General features: G+C 35.4%; 1 protein-coding gene across 4 annotated transcripts in view; it reads right to left on the bottom strand.

The window, feature by feature from the left end:
• The window catches only part of LRRIQ1 (leucine rich repeats and IQ motif containing 1), a 257,374-nt gene that overhangs the window by 66,007 nt on the left and 170,697 nt on the right, over nt 1-20,670 (bottom strand). For all 4 annotated transcript variants that reach the window (XM_078146517.1, XM_078146512.1, XM_078146518.1 and 1 more), the window contains exons 25-26: nt 3,817-3,952; nt 1,854-1,917 (exon numbers count right to left, since the gene is read on the bottom strand). In XM_078146517.1, the coding sequence (XP_078002643.1) occupies nt 1,854-1,917; nt 3,817-3,952 (200 nt within the window). The remainder of the gene's footprint in view (nt 1-1,853; nt 1,918-3,816; nt 3,953-20,670) is intronic.

Here is a 20,670-nt window from a genome sequence, read left to right as displayed (position 1 = left end):
TTCTAGAATGCCTGTCCCCAACATTAACTTCTACCTCAGACAGAGCCACTAGACCTGGGCCCATTCAGTTTCCAGACACACATCTACAGCCTCAAGTTTCTGCTTGCTCATTGTATGATTCTGCCTGCCTCATTTCTTCTTGGCCTGCCTCCTCCTCACCCATGGCAGAACATCCCAGCTGAAATTTCTTCTCTGCCCCCTAAACTATGAAGCATTGAACAGCACTTAGAAAATCAAGGAAGCTGCATCTGCAACCCCAACTACAGCTCACTGGTACTGAGGAAACTCGCACTACGTTACAAACAAAGAAATAAAAACAAACACAAAAAACCAAAAGCTTTCTTATTGATTGTAATGTTTTCCAAGGGCTCCTATTTGTCAATGACATCATCATGATTAAACTGGGCTTCAGCACACTACATAGCTTCCTCAGTGATACACACACACACACACACACACACACACACACACACACATATACATGTATATATATGTATGTGTGTGTATATATATATGTGTATATATATGTGTGTACATATATATATATACATATATATATACACACACATATACATGTATATATATGTATGTGTGTGTATATATATATGTGTATATATATGTGTGTACATATATATATACATATATATATACATATATATGTATATATATATGTGTGTACATATATATACATATATATATATATATATATATACACATATATATATATGTATATGTATATGGATGTAAAAAAGACTGACCTAACTATCCATACTAAAAAAAAAAGTAGATGAAAAGTACCGTGTCCAATTATGACATACAGTTATTTGGGAAAGTCCATTGGATTATTCCATTAATATGTGTATATTGGACAAATGTTACAGATAACTAACAAGTTCGGCCCAGAAGTGAGTCATGGGGAGATCAGATTAAATTGCATTCGGGAAATCAAATGGGACTACCTTTAATGATTTTAAATTGATTACTCAGACAAAAATTCATTTCTTCAATACTAAAATTTTCCAAGTGATACTGTGAATCTTGGATAATCATATTAGAGGTATAAAACACAAATATCCTAAAGAGTATGGGAAAGACACATGGTAGATAAGAACAGCCTACAGAATGTTATGAACAATGACTCTGGTACAAGATATGTCATTTAAACACACATAATCCTTTAGACTGAACCCCTACCCCCATTTTTGGCATGCATTTGAATTGAAATAGTAGAAGAATGTTGAAATTGTCAAGGAAAAAATCAAGAACAAAATTCAACAAAATTTCAAAAATTGTCAAGGAACAAAAAAATTCAAAAAATATACATTGCATATAAAATTCTGACATACTAAAATTCCAATAACTTTTTAGCACATCTTTTAATCTGTGTGATGAAGAAGAGTGTTATTTCTTAGGATACATTAATTTTTGGCCATAGTAAAGATTAAAAGTATCATTGCCATTAAATTTAATTAACTACATTTTGTTTATTGTTAATTATGTAACTTATTCATTCAAAAAATTAAAAAAAATTTATTTAACCACAATTTATTCCAAATTGATGGAATTTCAATTTTAAGCAATACAGTGGTCCCCTATCTGAAAGTAATGCAAATAAAACATGATTTTAGTCATGTATTAATGAAAAAATATCATCTTAATAATGTATTAATAAAAATACATCATATACAAAGTTTTTAAAGTATTATTTCAATATGTCATTTTGATATTGCTCAGAAGTAGTTACAGTTGTGACAGTTTTGTAGTTTAAACAAATTATAGACATACTTTTAAATGGCAGTTATTAAGTATTGGCATCTGCAACATTTTACTGTAACTTTAAACACATTTCTTACCACAAGTTGGACTCGCCCACCATTAAGTACATCTGGATCTAACACAGGCAAGAAGTGAGTCTGGCTGTAGAGTGACAAAAGCAGAAAATGTTTTATATTTCAAATGTAGTAGATTACATAATGACATTTCATATTTTAAAATTTTGTAGAATTATTTTGATCAAAGAATTGAAAATTTCATTAAGCTACATTTTGGCAGGAACAAAATACACAATTTGAAGATATTAATTTTTATGAACAATTTTTCCTTGAAAGTTGCATGCAATTAAAAAATTCTAAACAAAACTTTTAATCCCCCAAACAAAAATTTGAAGAGACAAGCAAAAAGTAAAAACTTATTAATTCTTACAAAATATAGAAATTTTAGACATTTAATTCAGCTAACTTACATCACTTTACTTATTTTTGGAGAAAAAAAGTATCTCAGTTTGAAACACCTGTGGGAAATTTCATGCATTCTCCTAATACATATAATGAACTTTGGTTCTAAAATTAGGAAAAAATCTCTAGACTATAGAAACAGCTTAGTCCCAACACTTACCTTCCATAAAATATTTTTCCTTATAAGACCACTAGCTAGACTTTTGTAAGATCCTAGCAAATAAGAAAATCTATGAAAATTTACTCCTTATAGTTTCTTTTGAAAAAACCCTAATTATGAATAAGAAAAATCTGTTCAACTTTGACATTCAAAAGTCTTCCTGAATTATCTTGAATTATCTATTTTATATTACTTATAGCTTTACAAATTTTTGTACTAGATTTTTATATTTAGGTAATGTATTTAGAGAACTATCTACTGTATGTATATATTATTGGTGTTATTCACATGGTATATATATGAGGTAGTATTATCCAGCATGAAAATAAAATGTAATGGACATGATAATTACACAGAATTCTTAGTGAAATAATAATGAGCCTTAGAAATTACACTAACGTCAAGAACTTTTCCCTACTTTTTTGGCTGAAAATAAAATATGGTAATAATGATTCAGAATGCAAAATGCTGATGCAATCTGACTCTTTCATTCTTCTAAGCACATGATTTCCATTTTCTTTAACAGGAATTACATGGAGAGAATTGACCACATATGAGTAGAATCAATTAATATACATTATTTAGAGAAGTTACATTTTTGCATATTCTGATTATCTTACTGTTAAACTTAGGACTGAATAATTATAGGCTTTTGCATTCATTCAATTTATTTTATAATCAACAATGACAAGAAATCCGGGCCTAATATTTCAAAACCAGCTTCTGTATTTGGATATATGACTGCAACATCTGTCTGTACATAGAATAATAGAATCATAGGATTTTGAGTGGTAAAGGACAGTAGAGATCACCTAGTTTAACCTTCTCACTTAAGAGTTGTAGAAACCTAGAAAGGGTCTGTGACTCTTCTAATGTCACATAGGTAGCAAATAGGAGTATTAGTATTTGAACTTTTAACTAAAAATTCAGAGTTCTTTTCACCACAAAGTGTTGTCTACATGTTAAAAAAAAGTTCTGAAAATTTTTGTGCAATGCTGTTCTTCAATTGTCTCAAATGTTAATTTAATGGATACACAGACACCCACCTTTTCTTTTTCTTTCATTTTCTTCTCTTTCCTTTTCTGCCTCTTTTGACACATTATACTGTAGACAGACTACAATACAAACTATGGCACAGGTGATCATTTTTGTCTCTGTTTACAGATACCATATGTTGCATTTTCCAAGCATGATTCCTTATGTGGTTTATCTATTGGCCTTCCATTATTCAAGAAACTGAGCTCTTCATGATCATTTAAAGGTTATTAAATCAATTCTGTATGGGGGTCTTGCATAAGCTAACCATGTGGTACACTGGCCTTTGGCTATAAAGCCATGTTTGTTTTAGCACAATTAACCGAGGTTTCACATTTCATGATGTATTTGCAAGACAAAAATCTAATTGAAAGGAAATGACCTCACCATTTCACATTTCTGGGGCTGGTTGTTTCATAGCTCCCAACTTGCGTGTGGAGCCACTGGTAGGTCAGCTCTTTGCTGCGCTCAAGTTTTTCATTGGAAATTGGAACATCCACATCGGTAAGTTCTTCATCATCAACTGTGAAAAAATAAATAAATAATATATTTGAGAAAATACCATAGAAAAAGGTTAAGAACTCTGTTTTTTTCTGAAGCATAGAAGATTCAAACCTCCATTACTTTTTTTTTTTTGAGTCCTAAGACTTCCTTTTTGGATAAAACAGGAAAATATACAAGTGAAATGCTTTTTCCCTAAGAGAGTGCTCTCCTTGGTGATGTGAGAATGATTCTTCTAGAGCTCAACAATTCTCAACAGGGTCTTTATTCTCTGAAATTCCTGTTTAAGCCTTGTTCCAAGGTTAGCCTATAATTATTACCTCATTACATTGGTCTCATTAAAAAAAAATAGAAATAGCATCACAACATTTGAAAAAGAATCAAAATGTTACAGAAAAAAAACTGTTTCTGCAGGATAATCTAAAATTTTATTCCAGGATAATGTAGCATATTTTGATACTAAAGAAGAAAAATGTGCTTAAGTTAATATACACATGTGCAGAGGCATGGTAGCTTAAAATGTTTTATTTCTTTTCACAGAAGCAATTTCATGTCAGCTGTATTGCCTGCTATTTGATTTTCTTAAAATTACAGTCATTTATATTATCGATCTTTTGTTTCAATGGAGTCATTTCCCATATACAAATCATTCTTTTTGCAACCTTCAGGCTCTTTAATCAATGGAGTAACTATTACCCTGGAAAGGAGTGGATTCTGTTTCTTCTTCCCCACTAGCCAAATAATATAAATGCTATCCCTGGGTGAGATGAAAAGGAAGGAGAATAAAATCCTTCCTCTCTCTTTTGCCATTCATATTTCTTGGTGCTTTTTTAATCTTCTTTAAACTTGGCCACCACGCATTTCCTACTCTGTTAAGTCTATACTAAGAGGTATAATATCATATTACTAAACAATGTCTTTCTTTCCCCCTTATACTTTTACTCTAACTTGAGGGTGGTAAGGGAGACAAAAGGAATTGTGTAAACATCTGAAATCTTTGAATTATCTCTAAGATTCTCAATTCCATTGACTTACAAACAGGTTGGCCTGAAATTATATTCAATTAGTGACAAAGTCAACTGAACTGTATATCTCTTAAGAGTTCTCCTTGGCTTCCACTTCTATCATTCTTGACAAATGTCACTTACAGTAAGAATCCTTCCATCCCATGTGGTGTGGTGTCAGTAAAAACACATTTAGGGTATCTGTGGGAGAGTGAATTATTTGAGTCACTGAAGGAGGATTGAATTTTCTAGACACACCCTTGGATTGTTGCTTTAGGGTGCTGTGTGTGCAATTTGGGTTAATGCTGGAAAGCTATGTAACCTGGCAGCCAGAATTTTTTTTTTCTAGTTAATTATCCATAATGGAGATCTGGGATAAACCCAGCATTCCATCTCTTTCTATAAAAATAAACTCATTATTAAAATGTAAATAGAAAGATTAGCCAAATTTATTCCCAAAGAAAGTTATACAAAAGGAGATAATATTTTTAAGGCAATTTTTTAAAAAAAAGGAACTTTAAGTGCACTCATGTGCCCGGATGTTTCTAACACTATTTAATTTACCAATTATTATTCCTATTTGAGTCTCCCTAGGGTTGTCATTTAGAGACCTTGGATTATAACTTCCAGGCATTGTACATTCACTCAGGTTATCAGTCTACATACAGTTTACCATGCAAGCAGTAAGAAAGACAGTTCCAAGTGTATAAGATACTTTTAAGGAATTCAGAGACTTGAAATCATCCTTTTAGGCTTGTGGCATCTTTGCTGCTGCTTGAGATAGTATATTGATGCCAATATCCCAGTTCACCTCCTGAAACAGTTACTCTAGTTTGTTGCTCTAAAGGACAGATTGCTTTACTCTTATAGAAATCTTTCCACTTACATGCATGAGATTGATTGATATGTTTAAAGGTCCTAAGAAGCTGTTCAAATAAGGAAATGTAGGAATTAGGAGGCAGGAAATGGATCAATTGAATAGAAACATATTTTCCTATCAAAATGGCAACAGTGTAATATATAAGTTGAAGAAATACATGTGTAATAGAAGTTTTGGTGCATATTCAAAATGAAAGTACCCACATAGGAGATACCACAGATCTGCGTCTGGGAAGATACATGGTGAATGCATGGACATTCAATGTTGGCCAACCATGTGGTTGAGATCAGCCTCTTTCACTGGCTATATAGCCAGAACTGGTTGCATCTTGCATCTTTAAAACTACTTGACTGGGATCGTCTCTGTTCTCTTTTTATAATTTAGCATGTTTAGCTAACCATTCTTTCTTTGTTGTTAATCTTTTCTTCAAAAAAAAAAGAGGAAATACTTTTTTTTTATTTTGTTCATATAGTGGGAAAAATGCAACTCTAATTTTCTTCAGTATTAAAAAAATAAACAAAATAACTAGAGACAGTACTCACAGCAGGTACTGGCATGGACACCATACAATAAGGAAGGAAAGAGTCTGAGGACCACTTTCCCTTTCCCTTAGGCCAGCTGGCCCTGATAAAAGGGCTTGGGGTTTTGGTCTTGTTTAATTTGTCCTTTTTAGTTCTAGATACAGGGAGTGGAATCCTGGACCCAGAAGCTTTAACCTTGAGAACCTTGGAGCCTGGGATTCCAGGACAAATGTTACAATCAGCCCAACAGGGAAACAAATCCAGAGAAAGTAGGATTCAAAGATGTAAACCTGTGGAGAGCTTTGGAATTGAAACTTGATGGGACTAATGCTATGTAAGAACGGAGCTAAATTATCTCTCTCTTCCCCGGAGAGTGAGGGAGTATAAAGAAGACTATGCCTCTGAGGTATTGGATGGAAATATTTGTACACTTGCTCTACCTATACCTTTCATGAAATATTACTTTGAAAAAGCTTATCTATTAACTGGTTAAATGGAACTGGGGTGTTTCAACTCCTAAAATTGAGAGAATGATCACTGTTCCACATAAATAGAGTAGTAAAATAAATATAAAAAAAAATTCAAATTCAAATACCCCTGTGCACATTCCTGTGACAAGGAAAATATTCACCAAACCTTGTTTACAATGAAAATACAGTGTCTCTGTCTCTCTCACTCTGTGTGTCTCTCTGTCTCTGTCTCTGTCTCTCTCTCTGTCTCTGTCTCTCTCTCTCTCTCTCTCACACACACACACACACACACACGCACACACACGCATGCTCACACACGCACACATCAAATGGGTTACTCACAGGCTGACTGCACTCACAAAGCATGGGAGATTTGATGTGTTCTGTTTCTAACCTGAGCTAGTTTTCCCCTCCTTAGGCATATTTCTGTCTCCCTAACTCTAGGGAGCTCACCATCTTGCTGTTAAACTTTGACTTCCAATACTTAATCAGCATAATTCAGTGCAACACAGAACTCCAGAGCTGAAGAGATCTGTCATCTTCAGCCCTCCTATTCCCTGACATTACAGGCATGAGACGCTGTGCCTAGGTATTTGAAAACTCTCAACAGGTATGGATGATAACTTATTTGACAAATTTTTTCAATATATAGTTTCTTTTTAATTTTCCTTATTATCATGAGCTTGAAAAAATCAAGGAAAATCAACATTTCCCTATAAAAAGAATAAAAGAGGATGGAATATGAAGCTATGAATCTCCTCTCCATACAGCTTGGCATATGATACATATATACAAACAAATATGCATATATATATATATATATATGTGTGTGTGTGTGTGTGTGTGTGTGTATTCATGTGTGTGTGTAATATATGTACATAAACATATATACATCCATATACCTTTATACCTAAGTGTATGTATATGTACATATCACTAATTTATATGTAATAGATAATACTTATTTCAAATTTACATAATTTCAACACTGACTTGATTGTTTGTGTTCCCTTCTGCTTCTAAAATGATTCAATGATGCCTTTTCTATTCCTTTTTTTTTTTTGCTTTAGGCAATTGGGGTTAAGTGACTTGCTCAGGGTTACACAGCTAGTAAGTGTCAAGTGTTTGGTCTGAGGCCAGATTTGAACTCAGGTCCTTCTGACTTCAGGGCCGGTGCTCTATCCACTGTCTATTCCTCTGTTTCAAAAAGCTTTTTAAAACTCTTTGAAACCCTTTTCACTCTCCTGTCCCCCTGCTCTTAACACTTCTCACCCCCCTCAAAAATACCTCCTTCCTCTTATAGAAAACAAACACAGTCAAACAAAACAAATGCATACCATTTCACCAACAGGATATTAAAGTACTTACACAATCCCTCAAAAATTGTAACTTTCATTTTTTTTATCATCTTTGTCAGTTTGGTGTGAAATGGGACTTGAGAGTTGTTTTAATTTGTATTTCTCTACTTATTAGTGAGTTCAACCATTTTCCCATGTGATTATATATAAGTAATAGTTATATTCTTTAACCATTGAGGGAAATGGCTCTTGTTTTTATTTTGTTTGTATCGATTCCCTAAATATCTTGGATATCAGACCTTAACAGAGAAATTGGCTACAAAGAATTTTTCCACAGTTAACCATTTATTTTTAAAAATTTAACTGCACTGATTTTCTTTATGGAAAAAAAAACTTTCCAATTTTATCTAATAAAAATTGTCTATTTTATTCCCTGTGATCCTCCCTATCCCTTCGCTTTTTTCCAAATACTCTTCCCTTTGTATACCTGTGAAAGGTATCTCCTTTACTGTTTCTCTAGTTTGTTTATAATAAGACCTTTTATATGTAGGTCATGTTTCCGTTCAGTGGTTATTGTGGTATATGGTGTGAGTTGCTCATCTAAATCTAATTTCTGCTAAAATGCTTGGCAGATTTCCTAGTAGTTTTTTTGTTAACTAATGTATTCTTATAGCAGTGGTTGCAGTATTTTGTTTTGTCAAATACTATGCTCTTATGTTCATTTACTTTCCACTGGTCAACATTTCTGTCTTTTAGCCAGTACGAGATTGCTTTGATTATGCTCACTTTCTAGTGTGGTTGAGATATGAGTACTGCTAGGTCCTTTCCTTACCTCTTTTTTTTTCCATTATTTTCCCTATCATAGGTATTGTAGATCATAGCCAAACAGGTCAAGATTATCTAATAGAATTCCCTTATTTTACAGACCATATAAAGATATTAAGTGTTTAGCTTTTGGTTTCATAGATAGTAAGAGGCAGAGGATTCAAACCAATGTTGTCTGATTTCAAATATTGCAGTCTTAGACTACACAATATAGCTTCTCTAAAGCACTCATGTTTCCATGTTAAGGAATCAAACCCTGGTCTCCTAGATGACAGCAAGGGATATGCGCCATTATTTTGCAAAGAAAACTTAGTTACTAACATTTTAATGATATTGGTACCATACAACCATGACTAAATAGTTTCTTTCTATTAATCAAGCCTCTCTTAATTTCTGTGAAGACTGTTTTTCAGCAATTGTATTTGTGTCCCTTCAACCCTGAAAATAAAAGAGAAAAAGAGGTACACATAGAAGGAGGGATTTCCACTACTCTGAGGCCAGGAACTGCCTTTTGCCTCTTTGTATCACCAGTGCTTATTAGCACAGTAACTGGCACATAGTAGGCACTTAAGAATATGATTGCTTGATTACAAATTTGTGAAGGGTTTAAAATAACTAGGAGAAGAATACATTATCCTAAAAATAATGGTGAGTCAGTGAAGTTTCTTGCTTGGGTGAGTGCTATTTCCAGACCTGTGCATTAGGATGATTATTTTGGCAGCTGTATAGAGGATGGATTGTAGAAGGGACAGATTGTTGGCCAGAACTCCAGTTAGGAGGCTGCTACAATAGTCCAGGTGAGTGATTCGTGAGGCCTGAATTAGAATGGTGGACACATGAGTGAAGTATGACAGATACGAAGTATTATGGAAGCAGAATTCATGTGAATTTGCAAATGACTGGAAATGGATGAGGGAAGAATGAGGAGTTTGGGATGACTCCAGAATTGTGAAACTGGGTAACTGGAAGGATCATGGTGCACTCTATAGAAATAGCAAAGCTTGGAGGAAACATAGGTCTGGGGGAGAGGGAGATGAGTTCTATTTTGCACATTATGAGTTTGATATATCAACAGGATATCTAGCCAAAGATGTCCAACAATCAGTTGATTATGTGGGACTAGAGCTTTGGAAACAAACTACTGCTGCATATATAGCCCTGGGAGTCATCTACATAAAGATAGTAATTGAACTTGTGGGAAGATGAGATAGATTGACAAGAAAGTAGATGTAGAAAAAGAAAAGTAAAAGGCCCAAGATGAAGCCTTGAGGAATTAACACTGAGAGGGAGAGAGATTGAGGAGTGGTCATAAAGGTAAAATGAGAACCAGGAGACAGTGGTATCACAAAAATTCAAGGAGGAGAGTATCTAGAAAGAGGAGATTATCAATAGTAAAAAGTGCTACAGAGGAGTCAAGAAGGATGAAGACTGAGAAAAGTCTCCTTGTCAGGGTAAATGATTTATATTAATTCATTTGTATAGGAAATGTGGTGAGATAGGCAGATTCAATGTTCTTTGCTTTATTTATTTCTGCCGCCCTCTTTTTTCTTAGCATTAATTGCTTTGTTTGAACAGCTCAGGTTGGAACTGTTGTAATTAAATTTAATTTCTTCTAATCTGCTGTTAAGTTTGACTTAACTAATTGATGGTCTGATTATATACATGAAATTGATCCTGGTATGGCTCTGACATCAGTAACAAGTCAGTCAGTCAGTCAATAAACATTAAGCACCTAGAATGCTGTCATTTCCTGTTGAGATATAATCAATATCATTTTTTGTGATGTTGCTTCATGCTTGCCATACTTGCTTTAATACCCTTCTGAAAGAAAGTATTCATGAATAGATTGTGTTATACTTTTGAAAAATCTAGAACTTTTTGACCTCTTTGTTTCTTAATCCATAAACATGTTATACAAAACATTCTTTTCCATTCTCTTCTGTGATCAGGTCCATGTTGAAGTCACTAAATTTTGATGTATATATGTTGACTTCGTTTACAGAATCTTGTTAAAATCTTCAATGAATTTCTTTACCTTGGCATCTCTTATAGGAGCTGTTCAATTTCAAGATAGCTATAATCAATTTTCATGTCTTCTTCTTCATGTCCCCCAGTTCCTTAAGCCAATACTCATTTAAAAGAGTGAGAGGTAGGCTGTTCCCCTCATGCAGACAGAGGGGTGTGGGGGAAAGGAAAGGGAGAGAGGAACAAAAGAAGGGAAGGAGGAAAGAAGGAAGGAAGAGAAGGAGGGAGGAAGGAAACAAGGGAAGGGCATTTATTAGGTTTTTACTATGCACATGTGCACTGGGGATACAAGAAAACAAGTTCACCCCTAATTTCCAAAAGCTTACATTCTAATAGAAGACAAAACATATAGGTGAGCTGGAAAAAAGTTGGGGGAAGGGGAAATGGAGAAAAGTAACCACATTGGGGCAAGATTGCTGGTGAGGAGGTAGCGCAATAGGGAAGGTGAATTGAGCTGGAAGTGAAGTGAGTCTGGCTGGGGTTCCTTTTGAAATGCCAATCTCTTTTCGTTATGTGTAGCCTCTCCAACTCGGAGATGCTTTGATTCTATTTTCAAGTATCTGAAGGGTTAGCTGTCACTTGGAAGATAAATTTTATTTGTTCTGCTGCGATCAAGAGGTAGAACTAGGAACAGTGGGTAAAAGTTGTAACAAAGCAGATTTGGGCTCAGGTCCATAAGGGTTTTATTGGTAATGACTGTATCCCAACGTGAAATAGTTTACTTCAAGGCGCAGTGAGTTCCCCTTTGCCAAAAGTGTTCAGCAGAAGCTAGATGAAAACTTTTAGGGGATCTTGTGGAGGAGATTCTTAGTCATAATGGGCTAGACTAGGTTCTCCAGTTCTGGTATTATGTGATTTCAAATGAGTATTTCAATATTTTTCCATTAAAGCCCTCCTTAGGTATGGAGATAGCTGAGTTGACAAGGATTATATTAATGAAACATAAACTTTGGCACATTATTTTAAACTGGAAGGATTTCAAGTATAATCCTGGAGATGAACTCTATGTCTGTCATCCAAAGCCTGGGCTACTTCATTTTTGAGAAGCAGATAACTGGGCTGGTATAATAGGTGGACTGACCAGTGGGGGACTAGTCCTTAGAGCAAGTATAGAAGGTGACTGCCTGGATCCAGTCCAATATTTGGGGAACTGATTTCAAGCCATGAATTACTGAGAAGATGATACTATGAGATTATGAAAATTATCCTCTGGCTCAGGAGGTGCTGAGCTGGAAATGAGTATGCCTAAAAAAGCATGCACTGTCAATCTGATTTTTTTGCCATCATATGGAAGAGTAGTCACCATGTCCTTGGGAGATCATGGTTCCCTCATCTATTTTGTACTTGTTCTCCTATGAGTAAGAAGTATCTGATGGACACAGAATTAATAGACACATGGGGCTTCGAAAGGTGGAAGAACCATCAGAACCATCCCACTGACAACAGGAAGCAGTTGCAGAGTCCAAAGAGGTATTATCAGCAGCAAAATGATATATGAACTGGCTGTAGATTGATCTATAAAGATAGTCCCTCAAGGACCTTAATGGCTTCCATTAAGGGATTTGTGATCCCCAGTGAGAAGAGCTAGATGGCCACCAACACTTGGATCCCAGTAGAAAGCCACATCTAAGGAGAACCTTAAGAGTACTCCATGAAGAGTAGAGGAAAAAGAAAGTTTCCTGTACCAGAAGTCTGAAGGTACCCTTTTGCCACAAAGTTTCCCTATATGGGTGCCTTACTATCACTGTATTTTAGTTTTGAATCCAATCTCCACAGAGACTCTTGGTTCTGCAAGGGAAGAGCATGTCCTCAGTTTGGAAGAACTGCTTTTGTAACTACTATTCTCGTTATATTTTCAATGAATCACATTTATGAATAATAATTTCTATTTTTAGCCTTTTCCCATTAGCTAACTGATAATGGGGAGCCATGATGGGGGTTTTGAGTGACTGTACAAGAAATCTGAACTAATCAGGGTTGCCTCTAGGACACTGAAGTCATCAGCCATCCTCCAAGGGCCCAACCTGTTGATGGAAGTGGGAGCTGGGACAGTGCTCCCAGAAAAGGGTGCTCTGTTGGTTTCATGGTGAAAGTTTTTTTTTTCATCTATACCAACCTTAACTGTTGATCAGTTCTCAGAGTGGTTGTGATTTGTGTCTGTGGGGGGGTGTCTCCAAAGTAATGAAATCACACATCCCTGAAATTCTGAAATATCTCAGTATTTGGAAATGATGAATTATTTGTTATCAAGTTATGTGAGTGCAGTGAAAACTTGTTTTGTGTACTTTGCTAGTTTCTTTAAAGAACACAAAATACAGCAGGCAATTCTTTAGGCTATGTAAGGTTTGCCCAAGGCAAAGGAGACACTTTTACCAGTTAAGGTATTTTCCTTTTATTCACTGCAGACAGAATAAAAGTCTCTTATGAAATCCATATGCTTCAAATAAATTTATCCTTTCATATTTTAAACTGTAGTCTCATACTGAAGTGGAGCAAGAATCAATTATCATTGAGAACTCTAAAAAGAGAAAGTTGATCATTTATATTATTGCACACTGATGACGGCAGTTTTCCCATGACATACTTCTTTTGCTTTCTCTTAATGTCATTTTATAGTAATGCAATTCTTAAACACTTGGTTTCATGGATGGCAAAGAGTCCATATCTCTTTTTTGTAGGCTTTCAAAAGTCATGGTGTAGTCTAAGCATAACTACTCAGATAGAGAGAAAGAAAAAAAAAGAACCTATGGCACGGAAACATTTTTCGTAACTTGGATAGATTATATGCTGAAAATACTCTAGAAATATGATTTATATTAGAAAGTATAAATGTTCCGTATGTGTTTATTAAGAGAGGTTATTGCATCATACCTCACAAATGAAGCAAACATAAAATTGGATCTTGGCACAAACGTTACACTTACAGAATTTTAATTTCATTAACATCTGTATAAATACTTGTTGATAGGCTGTTTATGGCTTCCTGGTTAACCAATCCAATCTGTGTTTTTGGAAGGCTGACAGCACTGGCATGAAACCAGGAATTCTGTAAGGGCTATTTGTATGGGACTAGCAACATCCCTATTCTTTTGAATGTATTCAAATGTACATGAAATTAATTACTAGGGGAAAAAATGGCTTAATGAATACAGAACAGGACTGTTAGGAAGAGAACTTAAAAACAGAAACTTTGGGAATAAAGCCAAATTTAAGACATGCAAGCCTCAAAGAATACTGAAACACTAATAGCTCTATTGCTTATTCCAATATATTTCATGGCAGGGGAGTAAAAAAAGGTACTAGGATGACAGTTAATTGACAGTTTTCAACATTTTTTGCTAATATTAAATATAAGTCTGCCTTGGTGGAATAATTAAATCACTTGAAGGACGTAGTCAAAAGCAAAGAAAAAACACTGAGAGTGAACTACTGATGTACATCTTTTAAATTATTTGGGCTCTGTGAATACAAAACTTCCTCTGTTATGGGATTACCAGATTTAAAGGAATCTATATGGAGACATTGGGACACCTGCAAGAATAGAAACCCCTTCTCACTAGTAAGATATAAATGTGTTCAGTAAACATCTTTTTAATGTATACTTCTCATTTTTAAAAAAGGATCCCTGACCCTTGTCATTATCAAGATGAATATTTCCACACTAACATTTCTGTTCTTAAATGCACTGCCTTAGTTACGTAAATGAACATATTCTTCTGAGCCTTCTACTGAGGCCATTTGGCTTAGGGAATAACTAGGAGATTAAAATCATCTAGGCTACATTTTGAAATACCATTCACCTTTATATAATACTTCAGTTTTCTAATGTGCTTTCTTCACAACAAAGATAGGATGCATTATGTGGATTTGATGGGTGAGAAAACCTGTAGGTTACATAGGACTGACCTAGTATCACAGCTGCTAAATGCTGAAGCCGAGATTTGAACCCAGGCTTTCTTGTACCAAAATCAGTGTTGTCATTACACCAAACTGCTGCTATACACATTTTCATGGATTCATTCAAAATTCATTAGTCACATGCTGTGAGCAGAGCATTTTTGTGCTAGGATGAAAAATTTAAATAAGATATGGTCCCTTTCTTCATGGGCTTTATATTATGGGATGGAAATGAGATATCAAGAGGAATAAGTATAACATTTATCACATGGTAAATTGATTTAAATGCTATACAATATTCTATGTAAGTTCTCCACCACAATATTGTATATAAGTTCTATACAATATTCTATTTAAGTAATAAACAGGAATATAACAAGAAAAGATAGGGAAGGAAGACACTTTAGGCAAAGGGAACAGTGCCAGTAAATGTCTAGAGGCAAAGAAATAAAGAATGTGTTTAGGGGGGCATAAAGTAGCCCCTTTTGACTACAGCATAGGGAAAGGCATACACCAACATACAGTAAAAAGAACACTACTGGATCAAAGGTCTTGGGTTTGAATTTCTACTTTGTCACATACTGCTTTTGTGACCTTAGGTAAGACATAACTTCTCTGTGGTCCTCAGTTCCCTCAACCAGAACCGATGAGGTCCCTTCTCACTCTTAATCTATGATTCTTTGGGAGTTATTTGAAATAAGAACAAAAAGAAATATTCGTCTGGATTGTAGAGGGCCACTTTGAATGTCCCACTGGCATATCAGAAATCAGTAAGGGCTCAATGGAAGTTTTTGGGCAGAGGATTGATATGACCAATTAGATAACAAAGACTATTCTGATGGAAGGAGAGATTGAAACAGGGGACTGCTTCAGAAAGGAAGACTCATCTGGAGACAATGAGCAGCTAGGTGGTGAGGTGGATAGACCTTTAAGCCTGGAGCCAGAAATTCCTGAGTTCAAATCTAGCCTGACACTTACTAGCTATGTGACCCCAGGTAAGTCACTTAACCCTGTTTACCTCAGTTTCCTCATCTGTAAAATGAGCTGAAAAGGGAAAATGGCAAACTACTCTAGTACCTCTGTCAAGAAAACCTCAAAAAGGGTTACAAAGATCTGAACAGGACTGAAAATAACAAAAAAAGAAATTTCAATGAAACAGGCAGTTGGAAATGTAGACTTATCCTAGGGTAGTGACAGCAGAAATATAGAGCAAGGGAAAGATCTGACAGATGTTGTTGTGGAGTTGGAGTTGATAGGATTTGGCATATACTTGGATATGAGGGTTTGGGTGAGGGAAAAGTAAAAGCTAACTTTAAAGCTTCAAATATAGTGACTGAGTGAATAGGGTTGTCAGACAGAAAATGTGAAATCTAAAGAAAGCAGGTATGGGGGAAAGACAATGAGGTCACTTTACAATATTCTGATTTGAAGTCTTGATGGGACATTTAGGGAAAGGAAAATATTCAAAAGGCATGGAGAAGAACATTTGACTCTAAGAAAGAGATCAGGATTGGATATATGTATAATAAAGATTCAATTCAACAAGTAATTATTAAGCACCAACTATTCGGAAGGCCTTTTGTCATTTACAGAAACAAAGACATTCTCTGCTGCCTCAGTGAACTAACGTATTACTGGAGAAGGTGGAAACACATGGCTATGACTAAATAAATACAAAGTAATCTTGGCAAGGGAATAACAAGGAGGGAATCAGGATATGTTATGGGGGTGGCCCCTGAACTGAACCTTGAAAGAAACTAGAGGTCCCAAGAGCTGTAAGGTTAGGAGGGATAACTGCACTAAGGGATGCATTGTGAGGCTCAAATGAAGTAACAGATGTAAATCATTACAGTGCTTTAAAAATGTGTATCATCATCATCATCATCATCATCATCATCATCATTATCATTATCATCATCCTCCAGTCACCAGGCATCCAGTCTGCTAGTAACTTTATTCCCTGAACCTGCTACTGAATGCTTACTTAGCTCAGGTAACATTTATAAAACAATGCCAAGGTGTGCTGGTGAATGTTTAACAACCAGACTCTCCCAGAAAAAAAAAAAACAGCACATATGTTTAAATTTATTCTGTATAATTGATACTTTAAGTCTAGACAATAAAAAAAATAAATAAATCAAGCCATTTTGTAGTGATGGCTGATCTCAGAGGTATAAATGGTCACCCTGAAAGCTTAACAGAAGGCTCCAGCAAGCTCCTGCTTTTACAACAAGAATGAGAGACAGCCAGTGCAAAACGAAAAATGTTGAAATAAATCCAACTGAATTCATTCCTCCCACTCAATTCAATTCAATCTAACACAATGTTATTAAACACCTACTATACAGAAGATAATTTCCTTGAGACTAGGGATACAAAAAGGGGGCAGGAGCCAGTTTCCTGCCCTCAAGAAGTTTGCAATTTAATCATAAATTGCTTCACCTCAAAAACTTGAAATCTGTCATAATCTTTTTTGTATTTTTCATGAGTGAAACTATCATGGAAGAAACATAGAGTGAGGGTCATAGGTTTATTTTGCTCTGTTTGAAAAGAATCAATTACTTAAAAGATCTATAAGAAACAACAGACCCAGTTGAGTATGTGTTCTCCACTAATACCTGGTAATAACCTTGAAGAAAGCTCTCTTAGCAGCGCTCTCTCTTGTTTCTCCCTATAATTAAATTAGGCTTGGAAAATAATTCCACTAGCCTCCTCTCCCAACTCTGGGCTCCCTCAGGGAGTGATAGTATTATAGAGTATTATAGGTTATTCAAACTCAGAGCCACACAATGAATTAATGAAATTAAGTAGGTTGTCTTTTTATATAATTATTTTAAAGAAATGATAAACATATTACAGTTATCTTTTGTCTTATATGCAGGCTTGCATTTTGAGGTCCCCAACAATGCTATGACCTTTCATGGTCTTGTATACAGTCATCTTTAATGCAACTCATTCAGGTCCCTTTATCAATTGATGAGGTTTAAAAAGTTCATTTTAAAAACAATACCCATTTCAAACAAGAAATCCATCCCCCCAAAAAACTCCCATCTATTGAACTCATTCAAATGTTTTGAAAGAAGGCTCAACTGAGTATTGATACCTTTATGGCACAAAGAATATTTTATGAAGATTATTTTAATGATTATCTGATAAATATTTATATATATATGATGTATAACATCTCCCTTTCTTCTATCACCCAACCAATACCCCAAAGTATTCACATTTACAGCAGATGTCCTACCCTTCTGCTTCACTTAGAAAATGGAGGCTGATCATCCAACTTAGGCTTCTTCAGCAACCTTCCTTCATTTCTAAACCTTCTTAGCATCCTCACCTTCTCTCTCCTTCCTTAAGGTCACAGAATAAAACGTCTGACATTCATTTCAATGTATGCAAAGTACTTAACTTATATTATCTCACTTGATTCTCATAGCACCCCTAAATACTACCATTAAAACAGAAAAAAAATGTGGATCTCCTCTTTCTGCATTTACAAATTGCTACATCACCAAGCTGCAGGTATTTCTACTATTCCTACTTTACTGGTGAGGAAACTGAGGCTTTGAAAAAAGGGAAGGGAGAGGCAAAGCAATAAGAATTTATGTAGTGTTTACTACATACCAGGCACTTTGCTAAGAACTTTTTACAAATACTATCTTATTTGATCCTCACAACAGTCCCAGGAGGTAGGTACTACTACTATCCCCATGATACAGTTGAACTGAGGCAGTCAAATGATTTGCTGAGGGTCACACAACTAGCAAGTGTCTGAGGCTGGATTTGAACTCTGGTCTTGCTGACTCCAGGCTCAGCTCTCTACCTAGAGGCTTCTCCACACCCACACAGCTACAGAGCCTCTCTGGTATTCCAAAGGCAATGTTTTTTCTACTATCCCACCACACTATTTTTCAGAGGCAGAGATATTCCTTCTATCCCTCATACCAAGATTGTATTCTTTTCTTGGGCCTTTGATGTTATTCTATCCCTCCTCCTCCTCCTTCATAATCGTTATAGCAATCATCACTTTCTCTCATGTACCACCTTCAATCTCTCCCTTGCTCTGGATTCTTATTACATACCTACAAAAAGGAGCAAGTCTCCCAATACTGAAAGAATTCTTTGATTCTTCTAGTCCATATGGCCACTGGACCATCTCTTTCCTCCCCTTCACTACTATATTTCTTGAAATCAAAATAAAATAAAACATATCTATAGTCATTACTTCTATTTTCTTCACTCCTGTACTCCTCTTAAGGCATTACTACTGTGTTTCTGCCTACCTCTTCTACTGAAAACTCTTCTCCTACTTCTCTCTTCTACTATTCTCTAAAACATAATCAATGACTTTCTAATCTCCATATCCAGTGGGGTTTGCTCAATCATTATTCTCCTTGACATTTCTGACCTTTGACACTGTTGACCAATCCCTCATATATCTGCTTTTCCTTCTGCCTCCCTAAAGTCTTCTTGACATTATTCACTAGATGCTCATCTTCTTCCTGCCTCTTTAGAGTGGGCATTCATCAAAGGTTTATCTTTGATTTTCTTCCCTTTTCTTCTTTATGCTCTCTCCTTTTTTACAACCTCATTCACTTTCATGGTTTTAGTTCTCACCAATAGAAAATTACTTCCAAACCTATATCTGTTTTTCTGACCTCAATTCTGAGCACCACATACATGTAGCTCTAAGTCACTATAAAATGTCTCCACCTGGATACCCTACCTTAAACTGAACATGTTCAAATACAAGTTCATTTCCTTTCCTCATAAACTTGCTCTTTAATCTGATTTTACTGTTTTAATCAGTGGCATCACCATACCTTAAGTTTTTTATACACATAGATCTGTAATTATCTTTATTTCCTTGCTTTCAATTCTTATAGGTTGGTTTTAACTCTGCAACATTTATAACACTTACTGCCCCCCCCCCAAATTCTCTCGGCTATCTTTCTAGATCCACTTTTCATTAGCAATTATCTTGATTATTATGCTATATTTCACTGCCACATTCCATTTTCTAGCATGTTTGGGTTCACTATCTATTCAACCACTACTCAGAAGCCGACATTTCCTTCTCCACCTCCTCGTCCAGGCAAAATTAATCATGTTAAAATATTAGCTCTGTGAGAGTAGGGGTCATTTTGTTCTTTGTAATCTCTCCAGCATGCAGCACAGTGCCCATCACATAGTAGGCACTATATACACATCTGTTTCTTGATGAATTGGAAGGAATGTAAAAGGACATTTACTAAAACTAAAGTGTCAGACACATTTTTTAAAAGAAATGTCAAGCTTGTTCCTTATTTTCCAAACTACAACCTCCTATACTTCAGGGGAATGTAGGCTGCAAGTCCTCCTAGATATATTTCCCCCACCTGTTTATCAGCCTGCCACAGTAAGCTAACAGAATAGGAAAAATGAGTTGGTGACTGTACTCTCACTCACAAACTAGTACATCAAAATGCTCCAGCAATCTAGGGAAAGAAAGGAAAAGGGGTGTTAGCCAGGTGGTATAGGAAATAAAGAGGGCCAGGTCTGTAGTCAGGATGATTTGAGTTCAAATCTGCTTCAGACACTTAGTAGCTGTGTGACCCTGGTCAAGTTACTTAATTGCAGCCTGCCTCAGTTTCCTCAATTGTAAAATGAGGATAATAACAGCACCTACCTCCCAGGATTGTTGTGAGGATCAGATGACATACTATTTGTAAATTGCTCAGCACAATGCCTGGAACATTAATAAACACTAAATAAATGATTTTTCCCTTTTTCCCTCTTAGCTACTTGTCCCAGGAGCTTCAGGGCACAAAAGGCATC

The sequence above is a fragment of the Phascolarctos cinereus genome, unplaced genomic scaffold (genome assembly GCF_003287225.1).
Source record: "Phascolarctos cinereus isolate Bilbo 61053 unplaced genomic scaffold, phaCin_HiC Scaffold_1;HRSCAF=81, whole genome shotgun sequence".
Taxonomy (NCBI): Eukaryota; Metazoa; Chordata; class Mammalia; order Diprotodontia; family Phascolarctidae; genus Phascolarctos; species Phascolarctos cinereus.
The sequence above is the reverse complement of the archived record's forward strand: the minus strand, read 5'-3'. Positions and strand labels throughout refer to the sequence as shown.